Source organism: Melanotaenia boesemani, chromosome 10, assembly GCF_017639745.1.
Source record: "Melanotaenia boesemani isolate fMelBoe1 chromosome 10, fMelBoe1.pri, whole genome shotgun sequence".
NCBI lineage: Eukaryota > Metazoa > Chordata > Actinopteri > Atheriniformes > Melanotaeniidae > Melanotaenia > Melanotaenia boesemani.
The window spans coordinates 14,362,887-14,388,618 of record NC_055691.1 but is presented as its reverse complement, the minus strand read 5'-3'; the positions used below and the strand labels follow the sequence as shown (position 1 = coordinate 14,388,618).

The window sequence follows — 25,732 nt, the reverse complement described above, 5'->3', positions numbered from 1 at the left end:
CTGATTCAGATCAAGAGTATCCACCAGCTTGTCTCAATCTCTACACAATGACCCATTAATTGAACAGTCTTGAAGCAGCGAAACATCTAAAACCTGCAGGACAGTGGCCCTCCAGGACCGGAGTTTGACACCCCTGAAAAACAAAATTAGTACCTCTTTTAATAGTTGCAATTTTGAAAATACCTAATTATTGTCAAGCAATTTTTGTGAATTTAAATGTACATCTGTTATGATGGCTGCATATGATGTTTAGATATGTAAGATGACACCATGGGGATAGGACCACTTTCAGTTGCAGAGCAGGGACTCACTTTCCATCCATCCAGGGAGATAAACAGGCCCTCACATTGTAAAATGTACATTTTTTTTGGTTACGACTTATGACAATTTTTTTGTTGTCATTTAGTTTTTATTTAGGGTCAGAATGAAAAGACAGGGTTAGCCAGACCTCTTGGAAATAAATGGAAGTCCAACTCTGGTCCTTGTGAGCTACTGTCCTGCAGGTTTTGAATTCTACCCTGATGCAACACACCCGACTCAAATCACTGGGTTCTTAACAGCCTTGTGCACAGATGTGTTGTAGTAGGAGACATCTAAAACCTGCAGGACAGTAGTTCACGAGGACCGGAGTTGGAGACCCCTGGATTAAAGGATGCAAAAAACCAAACAAGACTTCAGGTCAGAAACAGTACTAAAAATATTTCTTATAATATCAAGTTACTTAGGCATCATACATCTAACAATAACCCTATTATCTTTGATTATTTTGAGCAAAGCTCTCTTTGTTACCATCCATCTGTTTCTTCATTCATTCATTAGGATGTTTGACAATGGAAAGAATGGATGAAAAGAACAGAGGCAGCATTTAAAACTGTCTTAGCTCACCATCTAGTGGTAAAAAGTGTAACATGCACATGACAGATCATAAATATTCCACAATGAAAACCTTTGAGTTTTCTGTACTGCAGGTCTGCTGAAACTCAGCAGTTTTAAATCAGGGTTAAAAAGTTTTTTATTTGCTTCCTTTCTTAGAACAATTGTTAATTCCTCACAGTGGAACTTTATTTTGTGCTTTTTATCTATTTTTTTCTTTCTGTTTTTATTTAATTTCTTTTATTTATTTTAAGGTCTGTTTTTAATGCACTTGTTATTGCTTCTTGCACCCTGCTGTAATGCTTTTAATGTTTTATGTAAAGCACTTTGAATTGTTTTGTACATGAAATGTGCTATACAAATAAATTTGCCTTGCCTAGAATCCTAAGCCTTGTCAGATAACTGCTTCTGCACATTACTCCACAGATCTAACCCAGCAAAGGACCTTCCTATCTCAACTCTTTATTGTCTACCTAAATAAACAAAATCTCCAACAGTAATACAAACAAGTGACAAATTTCCCCTCATGTCCGTCAATCCAGGTACCTTTGATGAAGATACTTAAGTTCAAATTGTACAGTACTTTGAACCTAAATGCCATGGACGTCTAGGCAAAAATAAGATCGGCATCCCTTCCTAATAGAAAATTAAAGTTTGACACAGATATGTAAAAAAAAACAAACAAACAAAAAAAAAAACATGTTTGAAATAACAACAATGGTGCCAATATAAAAAAGAAATACCTTTTTTAAGTAGTAGTACTAATAAAGAGCAATGCAGTAATCATTAAATAAAATAAAGAGCTAAACTAACATAAAAATCGTTTTAGGGCATGTATGAACAACATTTTTAAAAATAAGTTTTAAGGGGGAGAGGCCTCCATCACAATAAAATACAATAAAATGTATGTCCAAACGTATTTAATGCATAAGGGAAACCCCACATTAATTTAATCGACATTTTTCAAATGTTGGAATAAACTAAGCAGTTACGTAAGTTTAATGTAGCATAAAACTACCACAGCTTTGTTCATGACTGGGACAAACGGGGAAGGAGCATCTGTCAAAGCGATGAGCGCTGGGCTCTAACTGGGAATACACCCATACGGTGACGTCACGGGGCTCTGACAAGCTGGTGGTGCCGGAAGAAAAGATGGCGGATCATGAGGAGCAGCTATCCGACGAGGAAAAGGTAATATTCTGATTAATTACAGGGTAAACCTCAATGGGGAAAGACTGGCGCTCGAACTTTACGTTGTATTTGATTGTGCTCTTCGGTGCATCCTGGGGCCGGTTGGCGTAATGAAATTAGTAGAAAAAGGCAGGCCTCGGCACAACCGCTGCTTCTTCTGCTCTTATTATTTTTAGCTCAACTTCCGCTCATTTGCGAATCTCAAACGGAGGCTCCTTGTACGGTCCTGACTCAAAATAGGATCCCTGAACATATTTCTAATTCACCTAAGCTTACCCCGCGACACTCCTTTCGTCCGGCGGACTTGTCATTACACTCCAGTGTCTCTGGTTACTTCTGTTATGGAAGTTTTCATACAGCAAAGATCGCTAGCTAGGTTAGTTAGTTTAGCATAGCTTCAGCCTGCTAAAGGATAGCCACACATAGTAACACACCCTTTTTGCTTTTTGATTTTCACCTTTCAATGATTATGCACAATTATTTGGGATTGTCAGGTTATTTTATTTACAATAAACTGTAAACAGCCTTATAACAACCACCACATGCATTTTACAGACCGACTTGCTAACTTCCACACCTCGGACAAGTAGCGTTGAAAGATGTGGGAACCAGGACGTACATTCCTTTAAGTCAGTTTGTTAAGCAATAACCATAATGGTTTCCTTAGTGGTTATTCCAGATATGTTTTATGAAATAGTGGCAATATTATGACCTCTTTCTATTTTATAGTGAATATATGTATAATTAAGTCTCATATCTACGACTTGAAACAGGAAACTGATATATGAAGCTCGGAATGTAAGCTGGGTGCACACCCCATGACAGCCCTTCAAGCGTTTGACAGTGTTAGCTCTGTTCAGATTCTTATTTCCTTAAAAGAACTTGTACACAGTCTCACACACAAACCGAGACAATATGAAAGCGTCACTAAAGGTGCCAAAGCAGCTGCATGCGTTTTATTTAGCTATTTTTATTGCACGTTTTCATAGTTGTTAAGCTGCATTGGATTCTGATCATGTATATCAGAAAAGGAGATGAGAGAAGCATATTGCTCTGATAGTTATCTGCTTGCTTTTTTTCTTTCTTAAAAAAAAAATTAAGGTTATTGATGAAATGTAAGGATTACTGTTCTCAGGTTTAAATATATGGAGGCATGTCTCCATATATGCCTGATTCCCTTCCAGTGTAAAAAGTCATGAGCTGTCCTGTTAGTAAGTTATGGTCATCTGCAGGTTCTGTAATACACCATTTGGGGTAAACATAATGCTTCGTTTTATTGTTCTCTGCCCCACATCAGTCTGAGTCAGAAGTTTTTTGCAGCACAGGCAGCTCGTCGACCAGCTTGTGTGGCTGTGTCATTCCCGTCAACACAGGCATCAGCTGTTAGCTAAGCACTTTGTTTTTGTTGCATGAAGTCAGTTGTAATAGTTTTTTTAATGGATTTTAAATGCATGCACTGATGAATCTGCAGGTAGAATCGTCAGCAACTTTATACATTGATGTTGCAAAGAATATGGTTTCATTTGCATTAGTTTCAGCCACCATTGAGCCACTTCGACTGCATCTGTTTCATTTCTTTGACCTCATAGGACGCTTGTTGGGCCTCTTTAAGGCTGACATGTAGGAAACCAGACCCACTGCACCGGTGTTCAGAGCAAGTGCTGAAATTCAGAAAATTTTATTTTTTATTTATTATTTTATAGTGAAGACCTCACTACAACATTTAAAGTGCAACGCTTTTCTAAAACAGAGGATCAGACACAATAGGGGGTATGCAACGTTAATGTGAGGAAGCTTGTTAAGTTCCTTTTCTGAATATGTGCAATGTGGTACCAAGTGGCTTTTTTATGCACCGTTCTACTGTAAAAGCAGATTTACTATTTCAAATGAATCTGTCAGATCTATTTAAGAGCAATCAACCATTTTAAAGAGATTATTGTGAAATTATTAAACTAACTGTATATCTTAACCCTCATGCCTCCTTAAATTTACTACTCTCACCTTTGGTGGCAATAATGTGCATGCAGAAAAAACTCAAATCTTCAAGCATCAACATTTTTCTCCTTTTTTCATAGATCACCTAAACAACTTCACACCTGCTCAAAACTACCAAACATTCAATCCTTTTCAGGATTTTAACTTTATAAATGCCAATTTAATTAATTAAATATATATATATATATATACCTGTTAAAATGCTGGGATAGGCTCCAGCTCACCCGCGACCCGAAATGGAATAAGCGGTCAAGATAATGGATGGATGGATGGATATATATATATATATATATATATATGTACAATTTATTATTTCCTACACAGTAAATAGGATGATGGGCCTTTGGTCATGATTAGAGTCTTAGTTATGTAAACGATTATCAACCAAATGATTGCTTTAGTATTTTCATGCAATGCCTGATAACTTCGGGTCCAAAAGTTCCTCATTGACTTCCATCAAAACTACATATTTTAATCTTGCTGTTATCACATTTTAAAACCATTAAAGTCTGTAACATCAGCATTTTAATAGTAAGAAAAGTATTGATATCTGACATTTTTACAATAATCCACCAGATTAAACTGTTTTCCTATTGCAGACAGATGCATGAAATCATTGTACTTTTTGATAGTTATTTTATGGAGCCTTGTGACTACCTGTACCTTATTTTTCACACACATAAATAAACAAATCACTTTTGGAGTTTCCCGCTAGTCACATTGCTTCCTAATACAAGTGTAAAACCTAAAGTGGAAGTCAGTGGTGCATTTTTGGCCTTTATGTAGTCCAGAGGAAGTGTTTGATACCATTTAATAGATGCTAATGCAATCAAATCAGTGTTGTTGCTAATCATCAGAGCCCCATCAGCCTAATATGTATTATATGGAAATTTATTATTACATTTTCCTTTAAATAAATAATAATTCCAATAAATTTTAAAGGGTTAAAATCATGAAAATGATGGAATGATTTAGTTTCGAGTGAGTCATACATTTTTTAAGAGATGTATGAAAAAATCAGAAAAGATATTTGTGTAATTTTATGTACATTTTTTGTGCGTGTACATTTTTGCTGTGGAGGTTACCACGTTGCAAACAGAATTTTAAACAAATAGACTTAGAAGATGAGGTCTTTGTAAAAATCCTTGCACTGATTCCTAACACAGCCAGAATGATCACCAAATAAAAATAGTGATAATTTTGGCTGTGTCAGAATCGTTTTTCACACTTTTCATTGAGAAAAATGTACAAAAATGCAAGCGGAGGGCATGAAGGTTGTTTCATTTTCCGATGATTTGTTTTCCCAGTAAGATAGCTAGATCACGATGAAGACCGTCTGTCCTGCCAGACTGACCGGGTCCGAATATGGTTTTGCTTGATTCATCTATGCGTTTGGTATATGTTTTATCCAATAACCTGTTTGATCTATTTATTCAATACTTTTGAAGTAGCTCTTGTTTTCAGAAATAATCATAGAAAGCTGTAGGAACAAAACCATCTGCTCAGGTTAATGATTTGGAGATTTAAAAATAGATCTCTGAGATCGCAGAGGCAGAGATTCTCCCAGCATCCCCCTTGATGGTAGTTTCCCACACTGAATATAGACTCTATTATCTGATGTTAACAGTAATTTGCAATGTTAAAGAAGTAACAGTGAGACTTTTGCCATTTCGTTTTGATATTGAGACAGAATCAGTGACAAATAGGCAGAACGTTAGAGACTTTCTTTTAGAAATACTTCATTAATGTCTTCTGTTGCTGTAGCTGTCAGCCTCTTTTTAAGATTAAAGGAAGAAAAAAAAACCTAAAAGCTCCTTGACTGGGAATAACTAAAGAGGCTCTGCTATTTCTAAATGATTAAACACCAAGTGGAGCTTTATTGCTGCTGTAGATAGCAAAAAAAAAAAAATCCTTTTTGAGTCATTTAGGTAGCAGCCTGTCAGCTTCCTGATTACAGCAAAGAAGCCACACAAGTACTGCAGGAAGCTTATTACTCAATCTGTTTGCTATCGGTTCCCTTGTCTGTGCCCATGTCTCGTGGCAAATACCAAGCATTTTAATTACTTTTCCTGTCAACCTTTTTGTTTTTAACATTAGTGAAAAGATATTAGATAATCTTTTACAGTAAAAACTTGAGACTCTTATTGTTCAGTGACTTACATAACCAACCATGTCCATGTGTAATAATCAAAAGACAATCCTTAAAATGTAATAAAGTGAGCTGCTGAGAACCAATGATGTAAAAATTGGGGTGCACCTAAATTTTTTGCTTGTACACCCAAATGAAAAAGTTAAGCGCACCAGTGTAAGCAATGCTAAAAGTTAGCGTGGAGCCCTGCAGAACGTATAACGTTCTCACTCTTCTGCATCTGAAATGACCGTTTGCTGCTCATGTGTCTCAGCTCAGCAGATATTCTGCATACTGAGAGTAAACATAGCTGGTTCTAAAGGCTTTCATTTGACAGGAAATGAAAGAGGACATATTAATGATCTTAGTTTTCTCAAACTTTTTACCCAATTTAAAGCTGCTCAGTCTGCATTGTAACCTTTTTTATCCATCTGACAGTTAAGTAGTAATTAAATTCCAAAAATAAAAAAGATTTTATAATAGTTTTTATATATGGCACAGAAAAGAATGTTACCCCTAGGTTTTTGGCATTGGGTGACAGGCGGTGGATGAGGCGGCATGGCTGAAAAGCCACACCGTCTCAAAAAAGTGCTTCTGTATTGATAAATATCCGACCATTATGGCATCTTCTTCTTGCAGCTTTTTACTAATGTGGTAAGGGCTTAAAGAAACAGTCAGATCTTCCTGAGTTGTACTTTGCATCTATGGGGAAGTTGAAATGAAAAATAAAGCATACATTTAAATGGCAGACTGAATGCACATGATCTAACCCCCCCTTTTGATGAACACAGATCAATGGAGAAGTTAAGACTGGCATGAAGTGACATCCTACTAATGTTTATAATGAGACAAGGTTAGTTTGGTTTAAATACACAGATTAGTTTCTGTGTATGTCTGTGTGTGTCTAGCTACTTTCAGCTGCTATTGTTTGAGTCATACAGTCACATTAAGACCATGTTGCCAGTGAGAGTTTAAGGAATTTTACCTGATCTGCAAACTGACACAAACACACCACGTCACAATTGAAAATGCTCACGACAGTGCAAACCATTGCGTGAATATTAACCAATTGATGTATCCACCAAGTTTTTCATTTGGCTATCCTCATCTAGCTTTTGGAGTCATAAACGACACACAAAATATTTATCTGACTGAGAACCTGACATTATGTGCATCCTTTATGCAAGAGCCCCACAACTCACCTGTAACTCAGAGCTGTCCTTATGTTCCTTTAAGCATCATTTTAAAGCCTTAATGTAACTCATATGGGTGAGTTATATGAAAAATAAACCTTTCATTGACAGATTAATAAGTTGTAAAGAGTCCAAAACTGTTTTCTCTGTCCTTTTTTTTTTTTTTTTTTTTACTTTTTATGCATTTGAGATTTCTAACAACACAGTTAAAGAATTAAAGACTCTAAATCTTTTGTAGGAGAATTTGGACGGTGTTGCAGTTGCATAACCCAGCAGAAATTGTTTAATTTATGTTCTCTGTGATGGATTACCAAACAGCTTTTAAGAAAGTTGCTGCTACAGTGCCCTTCTGAGAATAACTAAAACGAATTACTGCCCGTGAAGGAATTGAATTCTTCTGTGCGCTTATATTTTGTTATTGCGGTTCATCACTCACAGTTCCTTTGATTAGTAGTAAGATGAAACTGGCAGAATGGCTGGTAGGATAACTACCCTCAGCAAACACAGATGAACATGTGGCTCGATTGTGTCAGCCGGCTGAGTATAAAATATGGGGAACAAAGGGTCATTACTCTGTTCAGCTCAGTGCCATCATTATTTACAGAGGTAATAGTTTCCCCTAAAAACAGCGGCTTTCGCAGTAACCTGGTAAATATTATTTCCAACATTCAGTCTAAGGCAGCTTTACAGTTATTCATATCTCTTTTTTTCTGTCTGCCATTTTCTTTTGGACTTAATGTTTTTTGTTATTATTATCCTGCGTTTCTTTGATGAATCCGCCATAGTGCGCATCCAAAACAACCAGTGTGTTGATATCCTCTCGCTGGCATGTGATGCTGGTGCTGTAAGATGAAACTCAGCTATAACGTGATGTTTCAGGTTGAGAAAAAAAAAAGTTACGAATATCACTGTGCCTTCAAAATGAGTTTAAAACAGAGTTTTAAGGTCAGAAAGTTACATATTTCTACTTTAACATAGATTTAGCCCAATGCAAGTGGTGCAAAGATGGCTTTTAAGGCTGCAGTCTTTAAATTTTATCCAAACAGAAAGTCTGTGGTTGCAGACAGGACGACTGGAACTAATAATGTGCCTCAAGGGACCTGCACAGAAGCTATAAGGGATCCAGTGGACCACTTCTTTACTAATAAGAAAGTTTTTGTAACTAGTTATGGCTTTTATTCATTCTAAACAGCTTGTTTGCAGACTTTATCTTTCCTTCACTTGAGCACTTGAGCTCAAGTGATTGACTTGATTTGATTGATTTGACTTGAGCAGAATTTAACATCCACTCCAGGCAGAGTGAGTTTGGCATTTAGGTGATACTGCATATCTTGACTGAATTCTCCATAGAAAGTAATATTGGAGCATTTATTGAGAGCCGGAGTATCTTAAAAAATGTAATGATTGAGGACAACTTTAAAATGCAGTTAATCATCTGTAGCTTGAAAAGTCTTGATGTAGCTTTGTTTTTATTTGTTTAGTTGTTTTTAGGCAACTGCTAATCATTCGATGACAAATATCAAACAAAATCTGCAAAACTATGTAGCTGATTTAACTGATTGTGCGGATGCATCGTTGCAGCCCTCTTGGGATTAAAAACTGAGTTCTTCCCAAGAAGGTGTATGGTGACGTTACAATGGTGGGGTTGTTGGGTAATATGAGGACTGAGCGAGTAGAGAGAATAGAGGCCAGCTGGTGTCTAGGGCAAAACAGCTCTGGGGGTGAGGGGGGGACTTATGTCCCACCTTCTTTATTCTTTGTGTGTCTTTGTCTGATGGCTCAGAGGTATTGTTCCTGCACTCTGTGTAGCTCCTTTCTGCATTTCTGGTTACTGAGACTCCACCCACCTCTTATATCTCAAGAAAATGATGCAACTTGAAGTGGAAAGAAAAGAGCTTGTTTCACACAAAAGAAAGATTTTGTCCCAAGATTTGTTGGCGAGGTGTCTGTGAGTCACTGAGTCATATTTAGCACTCAGTAGCCAGCACCCTCTGTTGCCTGGAGTTGTGGTGCTCACAATCAGTGGCTCAAGGATACACTGATTTTTCTTTTTCAGGCATCCAGAGAGAAATGTGTGATGGACAAAAAAAGAGGGATCATTAGGTGGGAAGATTTTAAAAAGTAACCCAAATAACAGTTGTTCCAGCTGTGAGATTGGACTGAAATGAAACCACCACCTTTTTGCTTATGCAGAAATCCTCTCAGTGCTTTCTGCTGGGCCCACCTCTGCTTCCCATCCTGCATCAAGAGGAACTGGGCATTTGGCCCATCCTCTCTCAGTGTACCAGTCTTCCTGCTCTCCTGCTGACAGATTGGGATAGAGTGGGAGCATCTGTGCAGCCTCCCATGTTCATTCCATGTTTAGACTGGTTGTTTGAGAAAAGGCTGCAGTTCTGCTGCGTGAAAGATTTCAGCAGTAGTCTGTGGGAGAGAACAGTCCTGGGAGAGGAAATAAGCTCACTCCTGGGAAAGGGAATGTTAATGATCCTTCTGTGGCACAGAAGGGAATCTTCTCTGCTGCTTAATACATTGAAGATGGTGTATTGCACCCAGTTTTATCTTTTGTTGTGTTTTCTTTTGTTTTACGCAGGTGCAAACTGCTGTAAAATCACCTCAGATTAACTCCCATCAAGGTGTTTTTTTGTTTTTAATCAGTTTGTATCAGGGCCAAAGAGTATGCTTAAAGTGCGGTCTTTGTTGTTTTACATCATCCATGGTGTCTATTTGCAGTAACTGTGATGAAAACAGTCAAAGTCGTTTTTTGAGCAACATGATTGCACAAAAGTCAGCTCCATGTTGACTCGTCTTTGTCACTTTCTCTATTTTCCTTACTTCCTCCATTAACGTCCTAATGTTGAATCAGCCGTTTTACGCATTCAAAAAAGGGCCAGTGCAGTTGCTACCATGTGATGTGGTGCCGTAAAGCAAAACAGCTGTCATGTGATGCGCCGGGCTGGAAGAAAAAAGAAGCTGTGAAGTGTGGTTTCTCATTCTCAGGATGCTGCAAGGCAATAAAAGCTGCAGGAATGTGCATAATGAATGTAAGTGTACCACTACAATGAGTCAGATGTCAGAGTTTTAAGGTCAGAAAGTTATGTAGTGTTGCTTTATTGTCTGCAGTCATCTGTTGTCTCACAATGTTGATTCTGGTTTACTGTTCAAAGCAGAAAAATACCCGAAACTAAGAACGTCTGCACCATCATCAACCCACAGCGGAGGAAAACTTGAAAGAGGATAGAAAAATCCCCCCAGGGACTGCTATAACTACAAAAAGAATGAAAATTTCAGAGAAGGGATTAAATTCATTGTGTTGGATGACCAGCCCATATTCATGATTGAGAATCCTGATGTTTGTTGGGATTTGGAGCCATTGTACACTTCATTTCCAGAGTACATACCACACAGCATTCCCCGAGCTGTGAATAAAAAATTTGTTTGTGACAATGTGCAAACATTATCCTAGTATAATTGAAGAAACATGTAAAGTTATAGAAAGATGTACACAGTAGTACTTTTTCTTTACAACATTGATATTAAAAAAACAAAACAAAAGCAAAAGAACAGCGTGAGTAAACTGTGCTTTTCTTACTGCATGTAGAGCTACTGAGGTGTCAAACATTACTACAGCAGTTATTTAAATACCTTTTAAAATACTTGTTTGTGTGCTGTCGTACCTGATTGAGACTCTTAATCAGCCTAAAAGTAACTAAGATTGGTAGCAGGAACAGGTACCTAATTAATTTATTATAATAAATGCATTGTAATCATACATTTTTACAATTAGCTTATTATTATTATTATTCTGTCTTTCTTAGTAGCAGTTCCAGTTTTAAGTGTTTGTACAATGAAAATAAAATTTGAACAATCTTGTAATATAAGAGATTAGAATTTGAATGATTTAGTGAGAGGTTTTAATACAATTAATGGTATCTTGTACCAAATACTAAGTTATTTAAGTGTTACTCCCTGCTGAGACTCTTTTACTTAAGCTGAGCCCCTTCATGGCACAGTGGCAGTGCTCAACTCTGAAAAATGGTCTCAGAGCTCCAGAGCCCCAGCAGTCTCGTGTCCCAGTGCAGCAGTTTGAGGGAACGTTTGACATCGAAGCTCCACATTCAAAGGCGCAGTGTTGCTGTAATAACCTCCTCGAAAAAAGGGTTACGTTTTGTGGTGCCATCTGCTAGATGAAGACTCAAATTTAGTTTCTCTTTTGTCGTTAATGCTCCAACTCTGAAGAAGGAACTCACGAAGGCCCTAAAAAGATTCTGCTTGTTGCAGTTTATGCAGACACAAATTAGAGGGGAACTGCCTGAAAATAAAATATTTACAGACAGAAATGTTTTTTAGATGGTTGGACACAGCGCATCATGCTAATATGTAGTCCCAAAAAATAATTGTAGTAGAAGTTAATATGTTTGATATGTCAATCTTGAAGCCATTTTATGGCACAAATCCAGTGATATTTCTAGTGGTATAATAGTGCAAAAACAGCCAACATGGTCATTAAAATGAATCCATTATTAAACAAAAACCACCCTTTTAGCATGGTGTTGCAGAGTCACTTTTGTCTTAGTCAGTTTTCTCCTCTTCAGTTGTTCCCACGCTTAAGCTGGCTTTAAAACAGTTTTTATTGTACATCATTCAGTCTAAATGTAGTCTAAGTACTCCAGCTGTTGTTATCCACATCAAGCTGTCTGCTTGTGCTGGCTTGTTGTCTAGCAGCATATTACAGTCTCCATATTACTAGAACAATGCTTAAATACTCAATCCATTACCATACATGACAAGAAAGGAAAGACTTTAAAAGTAGAGGTGTTCAACCGTATTTTTATGCTATCACTGTTAATGGGGATCATGTGATATGTAAATAACCCTGAAGACAAATAAAAAACAAAGGCTTTTAAAACTGTTTTGTTTGGGCCTTTTTTGAGCTAGTTTAAAGTACCTGAGAGATGAATAAGTGTTACTTATTTTAGCAAAGTATCACTCTTCTTATATGATGATTAATTTTAAACCACAGTTTACCACTTTGGTTAAAAAAGGTGATGATGATAAAAAACAGGCCGTGCAGCTGAGTAGATGCGTAAATGGCATATTAGTAGCATTAGTAGCATATCGAAAAATAATGGGGAAAACCACAGAGCCAGGATGTTAGGACTTGCATTTATTTATCACATAATATCTGAGGGATGCCGGTGAAAAAAAAAAAAAAAAAAGATGATAATCTAAATTAAAACCCATACCTACATGTGTGTATTTTACTTTAATGTGACTGAACTAGCAAAGACTTTACCAAAAAGTGACCTGTAGTTTAATAAAAAGGGATTGCATGTCTGAAAGAGGCTCCAAACACAAACTGTGGACAAAGCTTCTGGATTGCAAAGTATTTTTAAGGTGCTGTCAGCTGTAATGAGAGAAACACAATGCAAATGACTCTTCCCACGGAGGTTTCATGTCATAACACCCACCAGCTATTTAGTAAAATGTGGAAGTCATGCACTCAAGCACACACACCTTTTGTTTTATTTTGAATTTAAATTGCTAACTAAAAGGGGGTCATGATGATTTCATGTCGAGATTATACTAATGCTAATAAACTTTGATTCACACAGTTTATTTGATGCACGCACACACAACATGAGCACGAACTCCTTGGTGAGCGCCTTCCTCTGTCTTAGCCTTGCTCATTAGCAAGAATCTATCTGCACCTCTGTGGAGTGCCAGAGCACATGTATATACACAATGCTAATAAGGGCCCATGAGACGCCCACACACACACACACACACATACGAACACCTGCCCTGAAACAGCAGCTTGTGAGAGCAGACGGACCTGAGCTGAGCTACAGCACCCTGCCAATGATACTGAGAGGTAGAGCGATCTAGAGGTAGGGCAGGAGCGTGTACTAGGGTCCTCAGCACATTTTTATGTCCTTATATGGTTGTAAACTGAGCAGGGAGGGGGGTGCTGTCGACTTGCTGTCAATTTAACATGTGACCTGGAAACAGGAAGTGCTGTGCGGTGCAGCAGAAGAGAAGTAAAGACAGGAAAAAAAATGATTGCTCGTTTGTTCTTCAGGCCGAGACACTGAATAGCCTTACTCCACCCTCAGTCCCATAACCCCCCCTACTGGAGGCACTGTGCATATTAAGTCATAAACTTAATTTCTTTGGGTTGTTCTAAACTTTATGAGCATTAAATAACAAGTATTATAATTTAGTGTTATCTGTATTTGCATTAGCACCCTTCATTTGAAAGCTGCATCAAGGAGCTTGCCTGCTCAACCTGTTGAGACACCCGGTGTCTCAAACTCAGTGGACGTTGACATCATTCATGTTTTAATGTTGCACTAATGTCGTCTTTTAAGTGAACCCTAAACTTATCCTGTATCTGGGGTGTTTACAGGTACGCATAGCAGCTAACTTCGTTATCCATGCCCCACCAGGAGAGTTCAACGAAGTTTTTAATGGTGAGTACTCAAAATATTTCTTTTATTAAAATGTGTTAAATGTTTTATAAATGGTGTAATGAGCTTTGTTAAAGACATAATTCATGCATATGTCGAGCAGCCATAAGCCTGAGTAGAACAAGTTAATTAGGGGAACATATGGTTGACCTTTCAAACACAGATGTAACTGGTACTGCTAACCTGCTAGCTCATTAACTAACTAGAAAACCTAAAGGGAACAAAGCCCACATTTGTCAGTAGATAATTGTGTTTTGTGATAACATGGTGACAAGTGGAAGTGTTCCTCATTAAAACAAGGGAAGTCACAATTTTAGATTTTCTTGGTATGACTTCTGTCTGAGAAATAACAACCTCACAATTATGAGAAGTATACATCAACTTCACAACACTATTAATGTGTAACATCACTTAAACACTAGGTCTTTATTTCTGTTTTTTGATGCCAACAAACACACTATAGCAACAACGTAAAGTCACCAAAAAAATCGTTCCAACTAAATCCCCTCTGCTCTATAAACAATAAATAAATCCTACATATGAACTGACCTGAGAGCCTTCTCTCTGTAAATTACACTATAAAAATGGTATTGAACATTTCTTTTGAACCTGAGTAGAAAATTTAGAAACACAGGAAATAATCATCTAGCTAGCTTTGACTACCAGCTGCCCTTCAGCAAATTAGCTGCTGTTTGAGACATAAATAACACTGAAAGAGTGAAAATAAAGAAACAAGACATTTTATTTGAAATTAGGTGTGGTTTCTTCTACAGATCATTGCACACTGACTACAAAAAAAAAAAAAAAAAGACACGAGCCTCACGTTAAAAGTGAAACAATCGAAGACTGAGACTTTTTATTTATTTATTTATTTTTTAAATACATATAATGTGAATGTGAAGTTCAGTGAACGCTGTTTAACTCATCACATTTGTACTGGAAATTCAGATTTGTACACCATCTTATGATGGTTTGCAAATACCACAATAAAATTTCATTGTTAGGCTAGGTAAAGATTAATGTCATTCAGCTCAGTTACTGAACATTTATTTATCTGGTCATACAGAGCTGGTGGTTATGCTGCAGGTGGTAAAATGCACTTGATGTTGGGACTGAGTATCGTCTTTTAATTTCCTGAGCATTTCACTGGAGCAAGATGCTTCCATCTTCACCTGCCTGAAGGAATTTAGAAAACGCTCATGTTTTTGTCTGATTTTCATCTGGTTGACGTTTTCCGACGCGTGCACTCTGTCTTCTGACCATAGACTGTATATAAAAGATGGACAGAGCCTCCGTGACGTCACCTATAGTTTATATATATATATATATATATAACCTGTCCTGTCCAGCATCATAGCAAGCAAAATGATCATTTGGTTGCTGTATTGTGCTGAACAAATTTGAGTGAGATCGTGCAAATGCGCCCACGCCTCTACAGAGGTCAGAGGCAGACCAGGGCAGTCCAGAGACCCGGGCTGCTGAAGCGAGTGGTAATATGCTGCAAAAGACTTTAGATGTGAATGTAATCCACACTGGTGAATGAAAACATCTGAACTTGACATTATCTCGACAAGAGAAGCTGATTTTAAATTTAGTTAGTGTATATCTGCTAAGATCTCGCCGAGTTTCGGTAAGTCACGCAAGAGCAGGGTCACGTTACTGAAAAAGAGGACATAATAGAAAATCGATCTCCAAGTTTTATGAATCAATATTGGATTAATTTAATTTGAATCGATTAAAATCGATACATCAGTGATTTTTTTCAAACCTAGCCCTATTTTTCTCCTTTTACTGCAACTTTTTTGTCGTGCGGTACAGGTTGGTGAGCTGTACTCCACAATGACATCTGTCATTTTTCTATCACTAAAGAAATCCAACAAGGATGACTTAATGAGGAATCCCATAATAACATCCCAAATTGAAATCACGTCACGCTTTTTTTGTACAGAGATGTCCAGTTCTGGTCCTCGAGGGTCACTGTCCTGCTGGTTTTAGATATTTCCTGCTTCACACCAGACACCTGACTCAGCTTGATGGGTCTTAAACAGGCTTGGGCAGAACTTGTCAACAAGCTATTTAAGACATCCATTTCATTTTAAGTGTGTTGGATCAGGGAAACCTGCAGAAAAGCAATCCTCAAGGATCAACACAGGACATCCACTGTTTACTGAATGAGTAACAGCTCTATGAGACACTCAGATAAACGCCTTTTTTTCATGCTAAATTTATGTTTTTTTTTTAACCTTTTTAATTTTCAGAAAGTGTTCCATCACACAGCTGATGCAGAACAAGCTAAGTTATTATGCACTTGTAGCAGAAAACAGACAGCTCTTCATGTTTGTGTCAGCATGACTCAAAGCAGATGTTTCTTTTTTCCCTCCCACAATGACCACAATGGGTTTAAATACACTATGGTCATGTCAGGATAGCAAATATGAACATATTTTTCTGCACTGCACATTTACAAATCAAATATAAGCAAACAGTTTACAGGAAATAAGCTAAGACTAACCCAGCTGTAGCCTTAGATGAACTCAAACCTCCTGGCCCATCTCTGTGGATGTAAAGTAGCTGTTTGCTTTCTACCTGAACAAACACATCAAGAGAGATTCCAGTGGAAGTTATTGCCATTATATTTTTATTGGTTGCCTTAAAGAAACCACCTTGCGTACCTTTTTTGTATTTTGTTTTGAAGTCTGAGTCTTTGCTGTAATAACGGTGACTGAAGTTTTTACAGCATCTGTTTTTAAGCCGAAGAACGGAGTCAGCGGGACTCTTTTAACATGAGATTCTGCAGGTACTCTTCACTGGGAGAAAGTCTCTGTAGTGTGAGCTCACTCTGCATGAAGCGGCGCCACTGCCACTTTGACTATGAGCTGAAGCTGAACCTGTTTCTTTTTGAAAATATATAAAATTATTCCATTTGTTGACACATAGGATGGCTCAGACTGTACTAAAATAAAATAAGCCCATAAGAACGAACAAAGACTTCTTGCTGTTGTGGAGCATTTTATCTGGATGAAAACATTTTGCTCCTTTGACCAAGGTCACCTCTGAAAAATCAAAACAAGACTGTGACGTTTTGACGCCACACCGTCAAAGCAGCGCCCCCTCAGGAGACTTTACATAGATGTGTTTTGGCTTCATTGAATCTTCGCCCTGCTGCCATACATGCAGTCACCTCTGAGGAGCGCTGGGGGGATTTCTGTCTGCTGCTTATCACCGCCTGACAGACACACACACATTAAAACACAATCCCTCCTGCCGCTTGGTCCCCTTTCATCTCTTTGTGATTTTCAGCCATTTCCACTGAGCTAATTTACCATGTCTGCTTTACACCCCTGGCGTTAACGTTTATTTATTTATTTTTATTTATTTTATTTTTTTTGTGATCGTGTCATTGCGGTAATCTGTTGTGGCTTTATTTTCTTCCCTCTCTTTCTGACTCCTGTTTACTTTCTAGTAATGTTTTCTCTTTTTCCTCTCCTCAGATGTGCGATTGCTGCTCAACAATGACAATCTTCTCAGGGAGGGTGCAGCACAGTAAGTCTCCTCTCATGCTGTTTTAAGATTGTGGAAGTTTTACAGCGTTATCTTGGGACTCAAACACTGCCGACAGACACTGATGAGCCAACACAGTGGGACCACCTTTGCTGAATTTATGTTGGTCCTCGCATGCTGCCACCACAGTTTAGACTTTTTTCAGCACATTCCCGACATCCTGTCAGTGTCTTTATGTGCAGTGAACAATTGACCCTGTGATTTCATACTTCATGAGAAGTTTTGTCCATGGTGGTGCATGTGGTGGTCTGTCTTTACATGCCACTTGTTTACATTTTTGTACTTCCTGACCATCTCGATAAGCTGTTCATTAAAATTATCCGTTCAACCTCACATCAGCAGAAATACGGAAGTGGCAACTTTCACACTCGTGGCCCCATGAGAAGAATCTTCTGTTCGGCTCCCATGCAGCCTCTATGTCATGCATCCTCTCTGTTGGTATAGTTAACGGTTACATTCACCAGAGGGCAGATTTCTGAGCAACATAAATGGGCCTTAAAGTGTCCAACCAAAGTCAAACAATTACAAATTTACAAATGACATAACGTTTACTTTGAGTGTTATATTAAGTTAATGTAACTAAGCCCCTTTACTGTACATTACTCTGTCCAGTCCTACACTAGCTGGAATCCAGCAGGTTTTCAGTGTATTCCTGCTTCAATGCACCTGAATCAGATTAAATGGATCGAACAGTCTGTTAAGTTCTGGGCAATGACTCATTATTTTGTGTGAAAACCTGCTGGATTACGGCTTTTGTTGGACCGGATTGAGTAACCCTGCTGTAGATTTACCTTTACCTTTGTCGGACAAAGCTGGTGGTCATCCTGTGAAACATATTCGATGTAATGTGTCCTTCCACTGCAAGCGGTAAGTGGCGGATGTTGTGCGACTGTTTTAGTTCCACGTACGAGTCACACTGATCTGCCAAAATGGTTTAGACAATCTTTTCTGGAAAGTGACGATATTGAGGGATTTTTATGATAAAATAATTGTGGCATTTAATACTGCCATTAATTTTAAAGTCAGGTAACCGTGAAACCCTAATCAGAACAAAGTCCAGTCAAACTGCTAATGTGTGTAGTAACTTCATGTCTCTCTCTGCAGTGCATTTGCACAGTACAACTTGGACCAGTTTACCCCCGTAAAAATCGAGGGCTATGAAGAACAGGTGAGCTCATGTTTCACTCGTTTAAACACACAACAGCATTGAGTCTAAACATCAGGGAGAGAATGACAACATGGGTCTGAATGTGTCCATTTATTTAAGTTTCTCCCAAGTTTTCCCAGTTACATCAGTGGTTATTATACCAACCAACATGTCATGCCAGTGGTAGGGTAATCCCATAGTTGCTATAGGTGACACACATCAGAACAAATTGAAAGAAATATCCATAAATCCAATATGTATGTATTAAATAATCACATATATCCCATTAATTAAAATAAGCCCTTTTAAGTCATTAAAGTAATCATTGTCCAGTAGGAGGGACATCAGATCTGGGTTTTTCTAACTAGAATTGGATGAAATGTTCAAGCAAAAGCATAAATGTGGTTTTATTCTTTGTGTAATTGTGTGTTTGCTGTCTGTCTGAGAAGGTTGAACATAGCGGGAAATGAATGGGTCTGTGTTGGTCTTGGTAACGATTGCAGTATCTTATGTAAAGATGTCATCATGTCCCTCTGTTCCTATATCACTGTCTGAAATTCCCCAGTCTGACACCCAGCAGGCTGAGCTGGTAGACAGTAGATGGAAAGTTCAGACTGTTGTGCTTTCTCTCCTTGTTTGGTCTTTTTATTTTTCGCATGCTTTATTTCTTTATTTATTCTCCTTTCTTTTCATACTCTGTCTTCCTACTCTTCATAACAGGTCTTAATCACAGAGCACGGTGACCTCGGGAACGGCCGGGTGTTGGACCCTAAGAATAAGATCTCCTTCAAGTTCGACCACCTGAGGAAGGAGGCCAGCGACCCGCGGCCCCATGATGTTGACAGCTCCCTGGAAGGTTGGAGGAGTGCCGTGGACTCTGCTGTGAGGGCATACGTCAAGGAGCACTATCCCAGTGGAGTCTGCACTGTACGCTCAAGCATGCTGGTTTCCTTTCAGCTACTCACACCAAAAGCTCATTTTAATGTTTTCCGACCTGTTAGCTGCTTAAAACCGGTTTTTATATCCTCGTTTCCACCACAGTCTTTCTAACAGAGAAGGAATTAGAAAGCATTCTAATATTGTTGCATTGTTGGAAAACAGAGGCTTGTGTGTGATGTACAATATGTTGTTAGTGACACCCCTTTTTATGGGCCTACACATATTTATACACTGTTGAGAAGCTAAGCCTCTTAAGATGTGAATGATCCCACACCATTTTAGGAAACAGTATTACCTGATGACTCAGGAAACACTTGTCAAACCAGTTACAAACACAACGTTGCATTCACCTGTTGAGCTTCACTGTATTCCATCTCTATACTCCACATGGTTTTATCCAAATACAACCAGTTTGTCTTTCAACCCACCGAATGTAGAACAGGAAGTGATGGCAGGCCAGCTTTAGAAATGGTTATCAAACTTCACTGATCTACGCAGTAGTGTTGTCAATAAATGTGTATGACCGTCTCAGTGACAGTTTAGCATGTGGTGGTAGTGTTGTAACTGTCAGCCAGGAGCTGTTGTCTTGTTCCCACATGAAAGATGATCCCATTTTTAAACCGGACTGTTTCTTTTCTCCCATCAGATTTACGGGAAAACCATTGACGGACATCAAACTATCATCGTGTGCATCGAGTGCCATCAGTTTCAACCCAAAAACTTCTGGTACGTTTAAATGTTTAAATTAATTAAACACTGGTAGCAAACCTGTAAAACTTAAAAAGTCACAAATGTCTAATATGTATAGAAGACCTGTCATTACTTTAACTGACTGAAATCCGGAGGGCCACACGAGCAGCGCTGAGCTGTTTCTGATCGGGTTAATCTAATTGGATAAGAACTGCTTCAATCCTCTTTGCTACTTGGCTTAGTAGTTGTTGGGTGTAATGATCCCACATCTCCTGTATGCAGCTGCTACCGTCCACCGCCCTCTTTTCAGTAATGAGGAAGCTGTTGAGGGGGGGGGGGATTATGAAAATGAAATAGTTTTTTCTCTTCAGTGTTTTCATCTGGTTTCAGAGTCTTTGAACAATGGCTGGGTTATTTGGAATGAAAATGATACCTCCGTTACTTTAGGTAGAACAAGAAAAAAGGGAAGCTGGGCTCATGGATGTTCTTCATTTGTGGTTTTGAAGATTGTGAAAGTGTTTGTCCAAAATCTCCCATGAGTATGAAGTTGTCCTGTCTGGAGACCTTTTTTTTTTCTTTAACTCGTCCCATAAGATTTGAGCAGAACTAAACTTGACTGTTTTTACTGGGATCATCACATGATTTTAGCTTATATTAAATGATAAACACATTAATTTGTCAATATCTACTGAAATTTGTTATTTTATTGAAATTGTAAAATGAACACATAAGAAAGATAAATTTATTAATAACTACTTGAATGTATAATTAAGTAATATTGGCAATAAATACATATATGATTAGTTAAATATTGCATAGTAAATATATTCATGGTTAATAAAAATTTTAAATACATTTTAAATAATTTGTGTAAAAACATATATTGTCACTATTTATTTCATGTGTCTTCATCAACATTGTGACGTGATTGGTGACCCTGCTGTGCAAGTCACTGCAGTTTGATCCCAAATAAAAGATCCTACAGAGACAGTCATAATTTATACGTTTGATGGCTTTATCCGTTAGTTACTGTGATGCTAAAAAAGAAAAAAAAATCAAGAAGTAGAAAGTCTTTTCAGCAGCAGCTTTTACTTCATACCAAAGTAATCAAAGCTACGGCTAACTCTTTAAAGCAGCACTATTCTTTAATCTGGTCAATATGAACCGGCTCACGGCCCGTCTACCCATTAATAGTAAGTTAATAGTTTAATAGCCATGACTAAGCTGTGAGTGTGCCACTTTGGGACATTTTGCTACGCAGCACTGCTGTTCATGCTGTTGGTGGAAGGTTAAAGAGCTTCTTTTAAAAACGTTGCATTCAAAGGAAAAGAGATTGACAACAAAAATATAAAATTTAACATCTACACCAATAAGTATGCACACATCAAAAAATGCTGTGGGTAATCTCAGAATCTACATGGTGAGTAAAGGTAAAGTATATAATTCTATATTGAGAGTTTTTAAAGCAGAAACTGAATGTTTACTTTTCCTATTTGCACTAAAACCAGCAGGTAATGTTACAGTATGGAAAACATGGTAGAACAGCCCTGTTTTAAATGTTCACCCCACCAGGCAGGTCTGATGGGAAAGGCTCACAGATAAAATTAATTCATGATACACTACACCGTGGGGACCATTAAATAATTAAATGATGAAAAAAGTATATATCTTTTTACATACAATGAAATGATATTTTAAATAAATTTAAATAAATAAATTTTTAATTGTATATTCATGTATTTTCAATTTTAACCAATGACACATTTAATCATTCAATACTGTCTTTATGTATTTAATTGTGACACTTTTTGCCCTCTGAAGAGGCGACGGTGCACTTGCAGGTTCAGTGTGGTCTTGTTTGATGAAATGTCTCAGTAAAGCTGGGAGGCTTATTGCCCCATCATAAAAGAAAGAGGTGTAATAAGTGATTTCTGTCTGTTTTCTTGCTTAATCTATTCAGGAACGGACGCTGGAGGTCAGAATGGAAATTCACCATCTCCCCCTCCACCACTCAGGTGGCAGGAATCATGAAAATCCAGGTATTTTGATCTTTCATGCTGTGAGGAAATACATATCAGTTGGAGGAGGGGATTAAAAACAAATTCAGTCTGCAAGCAAGCTGAGCTGGTACTGGTCACTAGACCCATCATTTCTATGTGAGACGAGGTCCATGCAGTAGAGCTGCACTCATCTACAGAAGTTACAGTTGGCAATGATGTTTTATGATGTGGACCACATGGTAGACGGCAGCATCTGCTACCAAATAACTCAGTCTGAACTATAACATGTGCTGGAAATTAGTCTTTTAATGCTTCATTTATGAACGACTTGGACTTTGATCTTTGCAGGTTCATTACTATGAGGATGGAAATGTTCAGCTGGTGAGCCACAAAGAGGTTCAGGAGTCCATGTCGATTTCTGTAAGTAATACTCAGCGGCCTTGCTGCACTTATTTTGCATATTAAGCAAATTAATTCTCACTCTGTGTTTTACATAGTGAAGATAATTGTGCTTTGTAATCTAGTCTCACCTTGCACCAATTTAAAATAAAAAAAAGACAAATCCATTATACTTTAAAAGAAGTGAGATTAAAAAAAAACAGCAACCAAGATTCAGAACAAAAGTGTTAGTGATGTGTTTCTTTATTCTGCTCCTTTTTATTAAAGTGTTTGAGATTCATGCTAGTGTTGACTGTTTTGATTGGTAAAGAATTAATTACATTTATAGATAAATTTCCGACCCTTGCATTGTAGAAGTGATTTATTTCTTACACTGGAATTTGTTCATCTGTTCCCCTCTTGTTCTAAAGTAAATAAAGTATGTCTTGTCATCTTCCAGAACGAGGCTTCGACCGCTAAGGAGTTTGTTAAGGTCATGGAGGCTGCAGAGAACGACTATCAGGTCTGTCATCAAGTGCAGTGGATGAGGTGTAAAACCGAGCTTTCACCAGGAAAATAAATTACAACATATTTAGTCTGGGTTGTGGTTTTTACCAGGGGATTACCAGATAATTATTAAGCTTGAATTAGGAAGTGGTACCGAGAAATCTACTCAGTCAAGCTTGTGGAAAACCCTGAAATGAATAATGTTTTTTTTATCTTGGCTTTTGAAAAATAATTTCCCTTTAGGTGATAAACAGTCATGTTTCTGTCGTCCTGTAACACTGATTATGTACAAGTTTTCATTAATTTTAACATCTTCTTCTGTCTTCTCTTGGTTTTGTTCCTTCCCCCCCCCCCCATTTGCTCCTTTCAGACGGCCATCAGCGAGAATTACCAGACCATGTCGGACACTACCTTCAAAGCCTTACGCCGCCAGCTTCCTGTGACACGCACCAAGATCGATTGGAACAAGATCCTGAGCTACAAGATTGGGAAAGAGATGCAGAACGCTTAAAAGCAACACAGAAGATAATAGACAGATCCCCCATCCCCTCCCAAACAATGTTGCATGACTGGATAGTTGTATCGTCTTTGTACAAAAATTAGAGAAAACGGGCAAAGGAAGGTTTGGTCTCACAGCCAGGCATCACCTCACACATTGGATGACCACCTTTCCTTACACAAACTGTTGACCCCTCTGTATTTTGGATCTATGATGATAAAGGTTATTGTATTTGGGAAAATATAACTTGAGGAGTCATAGAAAGACATAGGAAAAGAGGGGGAACACTTGTATGCAAAAAAAACACCCGATATAAAGTACAGGATCATGTGTGCAATATTTATTTTGTCGGTGAGACCACGCCTTTAGTTTGTCCTCATGAAAAATGGTTTAAATTTGGAAATTATTGAAAAAAGATTTTTTGTCTTTTTTTGGGGAGTGCAGGGGGGTCTTAATTTCATTTCTAAAAGCTCAGATGTAACGACTAAATCGAATGACTCCCTCCACTCCAAGGTTAATGTCCCATACAGCCAATTATGAAAAGAAAAAAACCAAACACATAAAGAAGGTTTTGTGTTCATTGACTGGTATCTTTGGCACAAGCAGCCACCACTGTCAACCACTCAATGTTCTTGTTCCCTCATTTTTTTGGTACTTCCCTCACCGTCTGTCCTGTATGTAAGATCTCAAGCTCGCAGTGCTCCTGGCTAAAATTGCCTTTTATTGACATGACTTTGTCTGAACCCTCCTCCAGCGCGGTGAGTTCTGTGACCACGTAACAAGCTTGATTAACAAGTCATGAGTCGCTAAATAATGTGCATAATGTCCAATTTACAATAAAATCAAGAAGTATCACTTTCTCCTCCAGTGCTTATTTTTATTAAAAAGAAAACAGAACCTGACTGTATTATATAACAAGGCACATTGTAATATATACCTGTATGAAACATCCTGTCTGTCAGTTTGGTGATTTATTTCCATGAGATTAATTGTAATTCAGTCACAATTATGTTGCATTAAATGACAAATTTTCTATTTACTGACTGAGTTTTTTGTTCAAAGACTGGACTTTTACAGGCTCGTTTTTATTATGTTTTTTGCACTTTTCTGGACTGCGCACTTGTCCTAAAGATCGCATATTTTTTAAGGGATACATAATCACTATCTTTAGCACACCTTTTAATGTAACGCAGTCCATCTCTTCACGGAAAAGCATCAACAGTGAAACTAAAACAGTAATGGGGAGGCTCTCAAAGTCATTCAAACATTTTTGTGCAGTCTGAAAATTTCATAACACATAGTGCTCAAACTAGTTATTTGGCATTTAAGAAAAAGTAAATGGACAATTTTAATAAATTCAATCTCATGACTTATTAAAACTAAACTGATCCCTCTTTGAACTGTAAACTTAAACTGTTTTGGCTTAAATAAAATCAGTAATATTTAGTCAAATTTAAGTGACTAAATCAATTCAGGTTTATTCTTATAAACCTAGAATTTTTTCTATATCTAATGTCAGGCAGAGTCCAGTTAACAAGATCCAAAGTTAAAAAAAAAAATTATACAAAGATTGTGAACAATATATTTTCAAAATTGAATGGAAAATATTAACTATCTAAAAATGAAAATAAGACAAATGAATGCCTGGGGATTTTAATTGAATGGAAAAGCAATAATTAAGGTTTTAAAAAAAAAAATAAATTAAGAATAAATCAATCGAATTTTCCAAACAACGAAGTTTTAGTTGATTATTAGTTACACATTTTTATCGTGAGGTAAAACTGTTGTGTACTAATATTTGTTTTTGTTTGTTGGTTGACCCTGCTTTTAAAAAAAAGGTACCATTAGCGACACCTCGAGACGGTGAGTTGGGGGGTAATTAGCCAGCTTAGCGAGCCCGTTGGCTAACTGGTGACTGAGCTAGCTCTCGTTAGCTGTCTAGCTCAGTCTGTAGACACGTATACACACAGTCCAGACACACGTTGAAGTTGCGCTGGAAGAAATGCTAGCTACGAGAAAAGATTTCATAAGCTTCCCGGCATTTATAAATTAAGGTAAGCACTCACACATGTGTCTGTTAAGGTCTACTCTATCGCTGCCGCCCACCGTGCCTCCACTTTTTGGGGTTTTTAAGTTTTGCAAACAGTATCCAGCTCTCGTTAGC

General features: G+C 37.7%; 2 protein-coding genes across 7 annotated transcripts in view; both read left to right on the top strand.

Annotated features, from left to right (window-relative positions):
• The first annotated feature begins 1,932 nt into the window (after positions 1 to 1,932).
• LOC121647748 (F-actin-capping protein subunit alpha-2) lies at positions 1,933 to 23,844 on the top strand. The gene is made up of 10 exons (XM_041997419.1): positions 1,933 to 2,064; positions 13,787 to 13,850; positions 17,339 to 17,390; positions 18,513 to 18,576; positions 19,276 to 19,482; positions 20,141 to 20,220; positions 22,145 to 22,223; positions 22,533 to 22,604; positions 23,023 to 23,085; positions 23,440 to 23,844. The coding sequence occupies exons 1-10, from the start codon at positions 2,026 to 2,028 to the stop codon at positions 23,578 to 23,580; spliced, it is 861 nt and encodes a 286-aa protein (XP_041853353.1). The 5' UTR covers positions 1,933 to 2,025; the 3' UTR covers positions 23,581 to 23,844.
• Positions 23,845 to 25,472: 1,628 nt separating this feature from the next.
• LOC121647553 (suppressor of tumorigenicity 7 protein homolog) overlaps positions 25,473 to 25,732 on the top strand; it is a 70,576-nt gene continuing 70,316 nt past the window's right edge. For 3 of the 6 annotated variants that reach the window (XM_041997082.1, XM_041997076.1, XM_041997077.1), the window contains exon 1: positions 25,474 to 25,622. The gene's annotated coding sequence lies outside the window, so the exon portion shown is untranslated. Of the gene's footprint in view, positions 25,623 to 25,732 lie in introns of all 6 variants that reach the window. The other 3 variants (XM_041997081.1, XM_041997079.1, XM_041997078.1) reach the window with 2 other exon arrangements.

Bases quoted from the DNA above. Each gene is read 5' to 3' on its own strand.
- LOC121647748 (XM_041997419.1), top strand. From the start codon at position 2,026: ATGGCGGATCATGAGGAGCAGCTATCCGACGAGGAAAAG. The intron at 22,224-22,532 runs GTATTTTGATCT...TGATCTTTGCAG, and splicing joins CAGGAATCATGAAAATCCAG to GTTCATTACTATGAGGATGG. The intron at 23,086-23,439 runs GTCTGTCATCAA...TGCTCCTTTCAG, and splicing joins CTGCAGAGAACGACTATCAG to ACGGCCATCAGCGAGAATTA.